This window comes from Aotus nancymaae, unplaced genomic scaffold (assembly GCF_030222135.1).
Source record: "Aotus nancymaae isolate 86718 unplaced genomic scaffold, 86718_ANA_hifiasm-v0.15.2.pri h1tg000014l, whole genome shotgun sequence".
NCBI classification, from domain to species: domain Eukaryota; kingdom Metazoa; phylum Chordata; class Mammalia; order Primates; family Aotidae; genus Aotus; species Aotus nancymaae.
In genome coordinates this window covers 58,338,237-58,353,963 of record NW_026988425.1, presented here as the reverse complement: position 1 = coordinate 58,353,963, position 15,727 = coordinate 58,338,237, and the positions used below count along the sequence as shown (strand labels likewise).

At 34.5% G+C, this 15,727-nt stretch overlaps 1 protein-coding gene across 4 annotated transcripts in view; it reads right to left on the bottom strand.

Annotated features, from left to right (window-relative positions):
* The window catches only part of RNF180 (ring finger protein 180), a 220,146-nt gene that overhangs the window by 182,292 nt on the left and 22,127 nt on the right, over positions 1-15,727 (bottom strand). For all 4 annotated transcript variants that reach the window (XM_012462284.3, XM_012462286.3, XM_012462283.2 and 1 more), the window contains exon 2: positions 5,831-5,965. In XM_012462284.3, coding sequence (XP_012317707.2) covers positions 5,831-5,965 — 135 coding nt within the window. The remainder of the gene's footprint in view (positions 1-5,830; positions 5,966-15,727) is intronic.

Genomic DNA, 15,727 nt, shown 5'->3' with positions numbered 1-15,727 from the left:
CCAATGGGAGAACTTACAAAGTTGCAGAATGAATGCAATATAAAAATTGAACAAAAAAAAAAGTTTTAAATTCCTGAAAACTTCATAAGGACATACAATTTCTCTGCTGCTCATCTTTGAATTTCCAGTTCCTATTACAGGAACTGTGGGATCTTAGACTGCTTGGGATGCCATCACAAAATGCCACAGACTGAATGACTTAAACAATAGCAATTTATTTTCTCTCAGTTCTAAAGGCTGAAGGTTTGAGATCAGGCTTTCAGCATGTTTTGGCTCTGGCGAGAGGCTACTTACTGTGTCCTTACAGGATCTCTTTCTCTTTTATTCCTTTTATAAGGTCACAGTCCTATCAGATTAGGGCCCCACCTTTATGTTCTTACCACAATTAACTCCTAAAGACCTTATCTCCATATATAGTCACACTGCACCTATAAAATATGCACTTGGAGGGCACACAATTCAGCCCATAGCATAGCATGTAGTAAAACTAGTATGGAACAAATATATGCTGTCACTAAGAAAAGGGAACACAAAATATTAAAAATGTAATAAGCAATAAAAATATTTCTCTCAATATTACAACCACTGAAAGAAAGATACCACCAGAATAATAAAAGCCAGAGAGAAAACAAGCAAATTATCTAACCAAAAAAGGTGAGGGAGGAGGTATATATACTCCAATAATCAATTCAACATTCATTAGTCCTATACATGTCAGCCATTGCATTGGCAATGGTGTTATACAGATGAAATACTTCACAGTCTGGTGATGGAAGAAGTCATAACCTAGTAATTAAAGTGTTCTACAGTAAGTTTTAGACTATCCCTCAGTTTCTAATTACCTGAACCCAGTGGAATTTGGTAACTGCCCCTAAAAGTCTCACAACTACAATGAGTGTTGACCAGTGATTTCTTTTAAAACCAATGCACACTTATAACTCTCATTTAGGGTTTTTATATATGAATATATATAGTTTGTATGCTAACTCTGCACAAATCCAGGGCAAACCTTTAACAAACGAACTCCCTCTAAAACTGTGCAGTATACAATCTGCACATTGAAGGAAATGTCTGATCTTCTAGATTTCATTTAACATTTAACACTAATAAACAACCTTTTTTTTTTTTTCTGAAAAATGTTTGTCCCTTGACTTCCACAATATTGTATCCTAATTTTCGGTTCGATTTTTTCTCCTTTGCGAGAGCTTCTCTTTTTCTGTCTATCCTATAAATGTTCCTATATGATAGGAACTACTTCTCTCTCACTCCATTCATACACTGTATGGTAATCTCATCTACTCTCACAGCTTCACCCAAAACTTACAACCTGATGACTCCAAATCCACAGTTTTAGTTCATATCTCTCTTCTGAATCCCATATCCATAGAACTCAGCAGCCTCCTAAAATATTTAAATATTCTACAGGCCACATAAACTTCACATGTCCAAAATGATAACAAAACTAACTAAAACTAAGGACGCCACTCCCTAACACAGATTGCACAAATGGAGACCATTTCTGTTATTTTATTTCTACATCTTTAAGGTCTTTGTTATTTTGTTTTTGGTTTTTGCCACATTTCATCTATCTCAAGCCTGAAGGCAAGGTCAAAGTCCCCTTTTCTCCTTGTTGACATTGTAGATTGTCTCAAAACTCCATTCTAAACTCCCTTTCTCATGTCCTACTGCATGCCAGTGGCTAGATAACTGAAGCTCCAGTTTCCCTTAGAGTTCAAATTCCACACCAACTTAACTTTGAAAAAACTGCCACACCCGCTCAGCATTATGAAAACAGAGTTGATGGCTGCATTTGTACTGTTTCTTGCAGCAAGCTTGGTTTTGGAGGTACATGATTTTTCTGCAGCAAATATCACAGCGATTCTAGTATCCAGTTCCCAGCTTTGTAAGGGCTGAGATAAAGAATGTGAGACTTCCATTTCCTCGTAATGGTCAGGGCTAAAGAAGTGTGGTGCTGGAGTTAACAGCTATTGATGTTGTTTCCCCAGTTTCCTTATCCTCTATGTTGTTCTGAGAGCCATTTCACGTCTGCATGTGGAAGACAGGAGATAAAGCCCAGGGCTCCCTCAGGATGGAAAGAACCTAGGGAGAAACTCCCAACATAAAGCTGGTTATAACCTCAGTGTGAGGATAAACGAGAAACCTATTTCTCAGAAGGGCACACAAGGAAACTTGCCTATCTGAACTTTGGTATTCAGTAGAAGGAGTGGAAAAAACATCTTCCCCTCACAATACAGATTTTCTTAAACAGTACAACACATAAAGGAAAGAACTAATACATTGATCAAAATTATATTATGAATTTCTGTTCAACAAAGACACCACAAGAATGAAATACAAGTTATGTAAGCTGGAAAAAGATAGTTGCAATACAATAACCAACAAAAGATTAGTATTTAGAACACATAAAGAATCTCCAAATATCAAAAACAAAACACCCTAATAGAAAAATAGGCCAGAAAAAAAGACATTTTGCCAAAAACACATGACCTCTTAGAAGGAGATGTTAAATGTTGGTGAAGATGTGAAATCATAGCAATGCTGAACTATTGCTGGTGAGACTCATTTGAAAACAGCATTGCCCAGTAAAGCTGAACATGCACATATCCTAAGATGGATGCTGCAACTCCATTTCTAGTAACACTCATGCCCATTTGTGCAAAGATATGCGTAAGAAAGTTCACAGCAGCACTGATTATAAGAGCAAAACAAACAGATGTAAGTCAAATGACTATCAACAAAATAAATCATGAAGTTTGATATATTAATATACTGGAAAAAGTAGACAGAAGTGAAAATGAATTATATTTACACTCAACATAGTGATATTGTTGAGTAAAAGCAGCAATTTCCAGAATAATCACAGTGTAATTTCATTTACAGAAAGTTCAGAAACAAAACACTTATATGTATAGGTTATTTTTAACTGTATACTTTAATAGGTGATAAATTTAGCAACCTTTTAGCACAGTACTGATAAAAATTATTTTTGGCTTCTAATAATTTGTTTTGTGGTTTCCTTTAAAGGATCCTTTCACGTTCATTTTAAATATTTTTATACTGTATACATATTTATAAAATATAAAATATGTTTCATAAAGGGAATTTTAAAAAAAGAATACCAATATGCCCACTACCAAGATTAAGAAATTTAACATTCAGATTATTTTAGAAGCCCCCTTCATAGTCCCTGCTTACATATTACCCCTTCTGCTGAGACTTAACCACGATACTGAATTATCCCTTCATTTTAAAATAATTTGTGTATTTCATACATATTTTAGTATATAATTTTTACATATTTTTAAATTACATATGCAATTTTATATAAATGAATAGATTTTTATTTTATAAGGTATATTCAATGGTTTACATATTTTATTATGTATATACATTTTATTTTACATATAAATCTACAGAGACTGAAATAAGATTGGTATGTTTCCTGGGGTGGGAGCAGGACAAATAGGCTTGAGGAAACTTTATGGGGTAATGAAAATAGCTCAAAACTGCAGTGTAGTGGTGGTTGCACAATTAAAAATCACTAAATTGTTATCTAACAATGGGTGAATTTTATGATCTACAAATTATACTTTAAAATCTGGAAGAAAAAACATATCTATGTTCACATATTACCTTTTCTGTGAAGCCATCTGTGACCAGCCCAAGCCATCTGTGACCAGCCCAAGCAGAATTTTGTTTGCATTCCTCTGTCACAGTATTCCTCAAATCAGGCTACATTGGTTGGCCTATTTTCAACTAGAATTTAGAGATTCTAAGGACTAGAGTATATTTTTTCAACTCTGTATCACTCTTCCATTGTCCATCCCAATACATCCTACAGCAGTGCTTGAATTGTTCTTGCTCATTAAATATGCTTTAATGAATGAATGAGTGGGAGTTCTCCAGGTAAATAAAAGGATCAGCCACTCTACTGAGAATGACATCATATGATATCCTAAAAGTGAAGGCAGCAAAGAGAGTGTGGAGGTTATGAGCACCAGCTCTGGAGCCTCACTGCCCAGTCCAGTTACAGCTGTACTTCTAAGGAACAGTGTGAACCTGGGCAAATTACTTAACCTTCTGTGCCTCAGTTTCCTTATCTATGAAATGGAGAGGACAGGTTATCTTCCTCAAACAGTGACTGTAAGAAATGAATAATATTTAAAAAGCATTTAAAACAGCTCCTAACCAGTTAAGTATATAAAAAGGTAGCCTACATCATTAGCACTAAGGAAATGAAAATTAAATCTATAATGATATACCACCATACATCTATCTGAATGGCTAAAATTATAAAGACAGAAAATACTAAGTATTGGCAAAGATGTAACTGGAATTCTCATATGTTGCTACCAGAAGTGAACATAAACTTTGAAAAACTAATGATTTCTTTAAAAAAAATCAATCTATACCTACTCCCATGACATCGAAAATCCATTCCTATGTATATATTAAAAAGAAATAATAAAACATGACCATATAAGTTAGAAAAATATTAATAGCAGTTATATTCATAACTTAAACCTGGAATGAAGCCAATACCCATCAGCAGAAAAAAAATTGATAAATTATGGCATATTCATAAATGGCACATGGCTCAGGAGAAAAAAGGAACACATTATTGATACATGCAAAACATAAATGAATCTCTCAAACACTATGCTGACGAAAATAAGTCAGCACAAAAGAGTTCATGCTGTCTTATTCCATTTGAACTAAGGAAAACAACAGACAAAACTAGACTATGGTGACAGACATCAGTGAGAGGGAAACCACTGCCTGGAGAAGGGCAAGACAAAAATTCCTGGGGTGATGTAAATGTATATCTTGATCTAATTCATGGCAGGGCTGATAAAACTTCTGAAGTTGTACATTCAATTTTTTATTACATGTAAGTTATAGCTACCAAAATACTCTTGGCATAAAAAGTTTTGGGTTTTTTCCCAATTAAAATGTTATTTCAAGTCATTAAAAGATATTTGGCATGTAGTAAGTATCCGTCAAAGTTATCTACTATTATCAGTGAAGACTGGCTAATTTGTTAAAATGGAAGGGAAACTATCATGATCAAATATAACTTAGGTAAAACAATGAAACAAACCCAAACCAAAAAGCTGAGTATGTCTCTCAAAGAAGTGGAAGAAAATAATGACAGGTGATTATAGTCACTCTCTCTGTTAAATTTAGAATTCCCTCTAAACTCCAGGAATTACTTTCTACTTCATATCTCTCTGATATTCATCTTACAGAAGTTTAGGAATTTTTGTTTTTGTTGTTTAAAAACACTCATTTTTAGCAGGATGACCAAACACACACTTGAATATTATTCAGGTTTTCCTATGGGTTAGTTTCATATTATACATGAACTTTCTCTTTTAGGCCCATAGTGGATACAAAACAACAACAACAACAACAAAAAAAAAACTATATAACAAGTTTCCACTTCTTACTAGGATTCTGAATTTAATTGTGCAGTGATTACTGAGGCTCACTCATAGTGGGAATAAAAACACTATTATCTTCAACTTATGCCTATAACATTGCACTTAAAACATTAAGGTTATATTAACATTAGTAATTAAAGGTAAAATTAATTTTAACTGTGTGGGGGGGATGCTTTTTGACTACCACTTTAGAATGTTTTCAGTGGGTCAGGTGAAATAACATAAGAGCCAGAGAGTCATGACAAAGAACTATAAATATTCTTAATAAGGTAGAGAAGAGTAAGTATACATGTGTGTGGATATTGTGGATATGCCCACAGCATTCCTCTACCAGGAAACTGAATACTGGAGTTACCAATACTCACCTCAATTACTTGATTCTCAAGATACTCCATGAAACAACCAGAGTTTGCTATACATTTTCTGCATTTCCAACAACGAAGAATACTTGTTTCCTTTTGACTATGATTTTTAGTTATGAATTCTTCACTTCTTTTCATCTGTGGGAACATTAATGCATTTTTAGAATATTAAACAGTCAGATAAACTGGACTTTCTAAATCCTTAGCAGAGCATTAGCTATAAGTGGAGCATAAAGAAGGGAACTATCATTTATTAAGGTACCCACTAGTTATCAGGTCTTAGGGTTGGGCACTTTATGCATTACATCTGAGATTGAAAATTCCAATTAATTAAGATGATCCATTATGTTAACAACTACCAGCTTATTTTCTTTGTGCACAAAGTTTTATATCTACTGCTTTTCGTTTGTCTCCCACTAAAAGTGGTAAACAGAATCTGAAGAGTCAATTCAATAATTACTGCAGTAGTATTTTGTTTGTTTTTAGACAGGGTCTCACTGTTGCCACCCAGGCTGAGACACAGTGGCACAACCATAGCTCACTACAGCCTTGAACTTCTGGGCTCAAGCAATCTTCTTGCCCCCATCTCCCAAGTAGCAGGGACTACAGGAGTGCACCTTACACTTGGCTATTTTTTTTTCTTTTTTTAACTTTCTGTAGAGAAAAAAATCTTGCTTGGTAGCCCAGGCTGGTATCAAATTCCTGGCTTTCCAAGCAATCCCCCTGCCTCAGCCTCCTAAAGTGCTGCGATTACAGGCATGAACCACTACATTTGGCCTACAGTGGTTTTCAAAGAGTCATGACAAAGAACTATAAATATTCTTCTAAGTAGGATGTTTTGAATAGCTACAGCATTAAATTTTTTAAATAATAGGATTTACTGAGTTAATTCTGTGAAAATTGGTAGTGCTTACTTAAAATCGTTTAAATTAATAGAAAAATCCTTTATCCTGAATGCAACAAAGTCTCCATTATATTGTACTCATTGGAACAGTTAACTATATGCTACATCTTGTATATAACCAAGCAAGACTCAGAGAACAGAACGATTTTTTAATCTATTTTTACACTTGAGATTTTATATCAATACTTTGATTTAGACCAATTTGGGATGATAGTTTCACATTAATATGTAACAATTCCAAAATAGATACAGGGTATTAAATAACTTGTCTGGTAATTGTCCAGCATAAAGAAAGGCATTATTAATTTATCAGGCTACCCACATGGGCCTGCCTAGTTTCCTGGCCACATTTCCTCATTTGTTCACTCATTTCTCGTTCATCCAACACTTACTGAAAGCTAACTATGTGCCAGACAATGAGTCAAAACTCTGGGAACATAAAAATGAGTAAAACTTATTTTCTGTCTCAGAGGTGCTCACTATGCCACAGACAATAGTTTTTCAATGGTAGCACACAGAATTGATTGGGAAGCTTTAAAAAACAGTGATGCCTAAGCCCGACTCCTGGAAATTTTGACTGATTCTGAGATGGGGATGGAGGTAGAAATGGGCATTTAAAAAAAATTCCCCAAGGGAATCTATAGTATGGTCAGGGTGAACATGGAGACATGCGTATAATTAACAATTATTAAGTAAAATGCAACTATAAGAACTGAAAGAGAGGGAACATGGATAGACAGTTACCAACTTTCAATGAAGGACTTAAAGAATTCAGGCTGAGAGGGCACAGCAAAGCTCTCTAGCTCAGACCTTTCAGTAGACAGGCTGTATAGTTCTGTCTCTACTGACCCATCTTCAGAATGCATCTTAGCCCAGTTGACCACTCCATTTCAACTACAACCTCGATGACCACCAAAAATAGTTTAATTTGATCGGGTGTGGTGACTCGCACCTGTAATCCCAGCACTTTGGGAGGCCAAGGTGGGTAGATCACCTGAAGTCAGGAGTTCGACATCAGCCTGGCCAACATGGTGAAACTCCATCTCTACTAAAAATACAAAAACTTACCCTGGCGTGGTGGCACATGCCTGTAGTCCCAGCTACTTGAGAGGCTGAGGCAGGAGAATTACTTGAACCTGGGAGACAGAGGTTGCAGTGGGCTGAGATCATGCCACTGCACTCTAGCCTGTGCAACAAGAGCAAAACTCAGACTCAAAAAACAAAAATCATTTATATGCAAATATCTTGCCCTCCTCTTTCTTTACTGTTGAAGCACTAACACACTTAACTTCTTTAGTATTCTTCTTCCCTCTCTATATCTTCTTAGCCTCTTTTATCTTCATCTCCCTTTTAACCAGTGGTCCTCAGCCAGGATAGGGACTGCAAGGAGGAGTCATATCAGGATTAAGTATGGAGAAACTCCACATCTGCCTGTACCCCGAGATACCTGCCTTCTTCTCCCTGAAATTTTTCCATGCAACTATGTAGTAGAAAAAACCCTGTAGGAGATTCTTGCAAGTCTTTATTTAAACACTAAAACCTATACTCACTCTGTGTGACAATTCTTCTATATCAACAATTTTTACAACTATATGTCTAGTTTTGATCTTGTTCCAAAGCTCTAAACCAGTATTTTCAACTTCCAAATGCAAATGCGCATCTCTATGTGAATCTCCTTCAGGGCCTTTGTACTGGCTGTTCACTCTTCATAGATGTAAGCTATTCTACAGAGTAGCTACTAGCTAGGTATGCTTATTGACTGCTTGAAATGTGGCTTACCTAAATTGAGATGTGCACTTAATTATAAAATATACACCAGATTTTAAAGTCTTCGTAGAAAAAAAAATGTAAAATATCTCAATATTTGTAAGTACATGTTGAAATAATATTTTCATAATACTGAGTTAAGTAAAATGTATTATAAAATTAATTTAACCTGTTTCTTTTTACTTGTTTATGTGGCTTTACAGATAAGGTTTGCTTTATATTTCTACTGGATAACCCTTGTCTAGACCTCCTCACCCCTTCTGGGTCTCTGCATGGTTGGCTCCTTTCTCATCATTTAGATCTCAGTACAATGTCACCTTCTCAAATATACAGTATAAGGAACACCTTGCATTTACTTAAATGCAAGTCACTGGGCCACAATCTAAGAGATTCTAATTCAGTGTTTCTAGGATATAAATCTTTGTATAAAGTTCAAATTTATCACTTATAATACTGCCAACTATCGAAGTCTGAATATACAGTTTGTCAATCATTCAAGTAAAAAATAATGTGCCATGAAAAGGTGCCTAGTTCAACTCTCAACTGAAACAACTGAACATAGGTTTTTCCTCAAGACCATCATCAGCCATCAGTAGACTGCAGAAGTATTCTATTGATTCTTGTTTTTTCCTACAAAGCATTTTTTAAAAGATGTACTTAAAAGTAACAATATAATGAAATATTATTTACTGCTTCAATAAACAGGTTTTTTTCCATCTGTATGGTGGTAAGGAATAAAATGACTCCTAGTACAGTTTGTCACAATTGCCTTGATTTTGCTAAAGGACCAGCAGGTTTACCCACTATTGCTTTTGTATTATTAGTGCAAATGTCAACACAATGAAAAAGGCAAACAACATCTTAATGTTACCAAGAAAATAGTTTTGACCAGATTCTTTGAAAAGGTCTCAGAGTCACCAGGGGCATGAACCACATTTTGAGAACTGCTACTTTATGCAAAACAGCTGTCTCAAAAAAGTTGTTGTTGAAAATCTTACTTCCCAAAAACATTCTTCAAAATATTTAGGAATGACTGATGAGTCCTTATGGAGAAACATATTTATAATAGATCAGGTTGAAATTTTTTATAATACCAACCACTGGAATTATAACCTCCATAATGAAGTTGCATTTCTTTGTCTATGCTTTGCTATTTGCTACTCTTTAAGGTAAAATATCAGCATTTGGCACAGTAGTAATTCCACATTCTTGGGTCTCCAGTCTTTGCTTCCTTTTTATTTGTTATTCATAAATTTAAACTTGAAAGGAGGTGGAAAAAATTATAAATTATTAAAATTAACCTAAAGTTAGAAAATACAAATAAAACAAAAAAATTTTTAATTGACACAGAACTCAGATCTATCTTCTCCAAAACAAGTTGGAAGGGAATATAGGCATAAACGTTGTAACTGTGAAATTTTACCAATCTTTTAAGAAATGAAAAATCTTTATAACCTATAAACTGTGGTCCAGAAAACAGAAAAGAAAAAACAGCTCCTCCAAATAATTATATAAGAGTAATATAACTTTGATATATTAACTAGACAAGGAAATATGAAACTAGACAAGGAGAATATAAGAAAATTATAAACCAATCTACTTATAAACATAGATGCTAAAATTCTAAATAAAATATTCACCAACAGAATCCATCAATGAATTAAAATAAATTTTGACCAAGTAAGATTACTTTCAGGAATTCAAAAATGGTTAAAATTGGGTGAAAAACTATTCAATACACTGAACTAAAAATTAAAAGAAAAAACATGCTCATCTTAAAAGCTAAAAAATAAAACTTATGGTGAAATTCATCATTTAGTCAGAAATGAAAAAAAAAAAATCAATAAACACCACCCTAGCAACACAAGGAAACTTTCTTAACCTGATAGAAAGGGAGCTTATCAAAAACGTTAGCAATTATATAATACTTGATGGTGAAACTTTAAAATCATTCCATTAAAATCAGGGAGAACACAATGATGCTCACTATTTGCCCTAATATTCAAATTTGTGGCAGGGCTACTAGCTAATGCTCTAAATAAGAATAAACAGGTGGTATATCATCCCAAAGTGTTAAACAGTGAAAAACAAAGAAAAACAAAACTAAGAGCCTGTTAATACATTACATCATTTTTGGTTTTTTGGCTACAGTGTTTCCATCTTGTTAAAAATACAGAAGGTCCTTAAATAACATTGTTTTATTCAATATCATCTAGTTATAAAATTGATGAGGAAAAGAAAGACTATTTCCATTGTAATACTGGATGAGAAAATAATCAATTTCTGGCCAGAGCCACTGTCTGTGTGGAGTTTGCATGCTCTCTCCATATCTGTGCAGGTTTTCTCTGGGCACTGCAGTTTCCCCCCATATCCTAACAAAGTGCACATTAGGTTAATTTGCATGTCTTAATGGTGCCAATCTGAGTGAGTGTGAGTACGTCCTGTGATGGAATGGTGCCCTGTCCAGGGTTGGTTCCCACCTTGCACCCTGAGCTGACAGATTAGGTATCTGCCACCTGCAACCCTGAATTAGAATAACTGGGTAAATATTGATCTTATTTTATTAGATGTCTTGATTTCTTAAATGTCTGTATAGCTCACATTTACTTTAATGTTTAATATTAGAAGTGTTTTGGTCTTTACTTAAAAGTTTGATGGACATTTTTGTGACCAGAAATATGTCATAGGAAATTAACTATTTATATCAAGCAGTCAATGGTAAAATTGGTTTCATTATACCTCATTCTGATTAAAGTTGCAGTTTCCAAGAACTTATCAATGACATTAAGTGAAGGCTTACTGCACGTAAATAACAACAGTTAGCAAGTTTCTTCCCTGACACTGCAGAACTGGGGAGAACACGTGTATGAATAAAGAACACTTATATTACACACACACACACACACACACACACACACACACAATTACCCCTTTGATATGGTATTTCTTTATCCCCTAACTACACAGGAGGTGGTTAATAACTATTTGCTCACCATAATGATTTTTAACTACATCACTTTCATATACTTGGTATATAAAACTTTCCTGTATTAGTAAATATACTTGGTTTAAACATGTTTAAATTCAACTTTTGGATTTAAATACTTTCAGTATTACTAATCAGCCAGAAGACACTCTACCACCAACATGTATATTTCTCTACTAGGTTAACTGGTGAGGATAAGATCATGGAAAATATTTTCTTATATAGTTTACCTTATTTAGAGGCGAAATTGTACTACTCAAAAAAAGAATCTCCTGGGATATTATGTTAAATTTAAAAATAAGCTAACATAATACCTGATAAGCCTCTGTGGTACTACTTTCTAACATACTATCAGTTTCCTACCCTGGGTTCTGGCATTTTACATACATATATGCATGTTCAGTTAGTGAAAATTCATCTGCTGTATACTTGTGATATGTTTATTTTTCTATATGTATATTTCAATACAAAAATTTATTTTAAAACTTGTAACTTTAAAGTGTGTCTCTCTGCCTTTCCCTCTTTCCCCCTCATCAATATAACCTCATTCTTGCCTATGTGTGATAACAGTAGGTAAAGAATGCTCAATATGGGGCAGTGTCTACAGTAACAACTCTTATTATCTGGCCCTGGTTAAAAGGTCAAGGTTTTATGATAGGTAGAAGTCAAGTCCCTGAAATGAGACAAAAAGTCACAGGTGTGTTTTCCCACCATTGCCCATATGGGGATTATTTATCCATCACCAAGGAAAAACTGGAAAACAAGAAAGTGTGGAAATGAGCCTAGGCTGATCTTTCATTATAAGTGATACATAACACAGATAAATTTATATGTGGATAAACAGTGCCAGCCCTTGTCACTACCAAAGAACTGATTAAATGCTAAAGAAAACTTTCATAATCCGAATTCTAAATAATTGGGAATGGGCCAAGATAGAAAGGTCTAATGTAAAGCTGAGAACCTCTCAAAACAGATAACTCTGTGATTTGCTATCCTTTATATTGACTGATGTTAATTTAAAAAAAAAAAAAAAGCTTTAAGGTATAATTGGTATACAAAAATTGCATATATTTAATATATACATTTTGATGAGTTTGGACATGTGTATATGCCCAAGATTCTACCACCACAATCAAGGTACTAGATATACTTATCACTTCCAAAAATTTCCTTGTCCTTTGTATGGTTTTGTTTTGGTTAAGAACACTAAAAATGAGATCTATTCTCTTAACATATTTTAAAGTGCATAATACTGTACTGTTAACTATAGGTAGTATGTTGCATATCAGATCTCTAGAACTTATTCATCCTACATAACTAAAACTGTATACCCATTAAGCAACAGTTACCGATTTCCTTTCCCCCATCTCGACAGTCACAATTCTATTCTCTGCATCTACGAGTTTGACTATTTTAGATACCTCATATAAGTAAAATTTGCCCTCCTGTGACTGCCTTTTTTCACTTAGCATAATGTTCTCTAGGTTCATCTGTGTTGTCACAAATGGTAGGTTTTCCTTCTTTTTCGATGCTGGATATTTCCTTGTATGTATATGCCACACTTTCTGTATGTATTCATCTGTCAATGGGCACCTGGTTTTTTTCTCCCCTTATTTTGGCTATTCTGAATAACGCTGTAAGGAACATGAGGATGCAATTGTCTCTTTGAGAGTATTGTTTCAGTTCTTCTGGTTATATATCAGATATGGAATTGTAGGATGTGTTAGTTCTATTTTTAATTTTTTGAAGACCTCCACACTGTTTTTAGTAGTGACTACACCATTCAATATTCCCAAATGTGTATAAAATTTCTCTACATCCTGGCCAACATTTGTCTTTTGTTTATTTGGTAATATCCTAACAGGTGTGAGGGAATATTTCATTGTAATTTTGAACTGCCTTTCCCTGATGATTACTAATGTTAGGAACTCTTTCATATATCTAGTGGCCATTTGTATGTCTTCTTTGCAAAAATGTCTATTCAAGTCTATTACCCATTTTGAATTGTTTTGTTTGTTTGCTATCTCAAAATCAGGCATATATGATAAAGTGATCTTTGACAAGGGTGTCAAGAACACAGTGGGGGAAAAGAACAGTTTCTTCAACAAATGATGCTAAGAAAACTGGACACACACATGCAAAAAAATGAAATTGGACCCCTATCTTACACCAAATGCAAAAATCAACTCAAAATTAATTAAACACTTAAATGATAAGATCTGAACCTGGAAAACTCTTAGAAGAAAATAGAGTTTTTTGACATTGGTCTTGGCAAGGATTTCTTGAATTTTACACAAAATGGACAAGTAATAAAACCAAAAATAGACAAGTAAGACTACATTAAACCAAAAAGTTCTGCACAGCAAAAGAAATAATCAACAGAGTGAAAAGGCAACTTATGGAATGAGATAAAAATATCTGGAAACCATCTAGATGAGAAGATATTAATATAAAAAATATCTCATTATCTTCTAAAATTCAATAGCAAAAAGTTAGCCAATTAAACACTGACATATTAGTCTTTAAAGTCATTAGACAATAGAAAAAATATGTTTGTATTTCATGCACTGACCTTTGTGAAATAGTCTATAATTTCTATCAGAATAGTAAAGCAAGACAATTTGCAATTAGTGCTTTCTAGCAGTTTCATCATCTTGTATTAACATTTAAGCATATGGGGGGAGGAGAAGGATGAATACATGAAATGTAGGGGAATTTTAGGGCAGTGAAACAATACTGTATGTATTGTAATGGTGGATACATGTGTTATACATTTGTCAACACCCACAGAACTATACAACTCCAAGAATGAATCCTAATGTAAATTATGAACTTCAGTTAATAATGTATCAATATTCATTGATCAATTGTAACAAGTGTACCACATTAATACAAGTCCTTAATCATAGGAGAAACTGTAGGGTAAGAGGAAGTGTTCTGTACTTTCCATACATATATAAATGGGAACATTTTTTATTTTTCTGCTCAATTTTTCTATAAACAGACTGCTCTAAAAATAGTCTATTAATTTAAAAAACTAATTATTTTTACATCTCATAACAATACCTTCTACTCAAAGTTATTAATATTTACTAACAAAAAAAGGAGAAGTTTACTTTTGTCTTGGGTTTTTACACCTTTCTTTTGAAATTTAATATCAACATTGGCTTTCTAAATGTAAAAAAAAAGTTATACTTTGTCACTATGGTACTTGTACTAATCTGCTTGGGTTTAAACAACAGAAATTTATTTTCTTACAGCTCTGAATGCTGGAAATTCAAGATTAAGATGCTGGTAGGGTTGTTTTCTGGTGAGGCTTCTTTCGGCTTGCAGACAGCCATATTCTTGCTGTGTCCTCACATGGCCTTTCCTTTGTGCATGTGTACTTCTGGTGTCCCCTCTTCTTCTTTTAGGAACAAGGGTACTACTTGGTTACAGCCCCACCCTTTTGACCTGATTTAACATTAACTACCTCCCTGAAGACCTTGTCTCCAAATTGTGGGTTAGGACTTCAACATATGGATTTAGGGGAGAGGACACAATTCAATCTGTAACATTCTTACCTCTGGACCCCCAAATTCATCCTCTTCACATGCAAAAAACATTCACTCCATCCCAACAGCTCCCAAAAGTCTTAATTCATGTCAGCATCAACTCCAAATCCAAAGTCTCATCTAAATATCTACATCAGGTATGGATGAGACTCAAGATATGACTAATCATGAGGCAAAATTCCTCTCCAGCTGTGAAACTGTGAAACCATGCAACATATATGCTTCTAAAACACAATGGTGGCACATGCATAGGGTTGCCATTCCCATTCCAAAAGGGAGAAATCAGAACAAAGAAAGGGGGTGACAGGTCACAAGCTAGTTCCTAACTTAGCAAGGCAAATTCCATTAGATATTAAGGCACAATAATAATCCTTTCTGGCTTAATGGTCTACCCCACAGGCCCACCATACAGTGGGTTTGCTTTCTCGGCCCACTAAGATGGACGACCTGCTCCCTTGGCTATGGAGGGCAGCCTTGCCCCTAAGGCTATGGACATGGGTAGCCTGGCCTGCCGAAATGGAAGAGATGGCCCTATACTCTGAAACTGAGGAAGAAACAGCCTTAGGCCTCTGAGTCTGCGTGCTCTGGGCCTATGGAGGCATCTCTGTATCACCTTCAGGCCCTTATCTTTTGTTAAAGGATAAGGCATATTCATAAGCCAGATAGGCCTATGGTCCTTTTCTACAGAA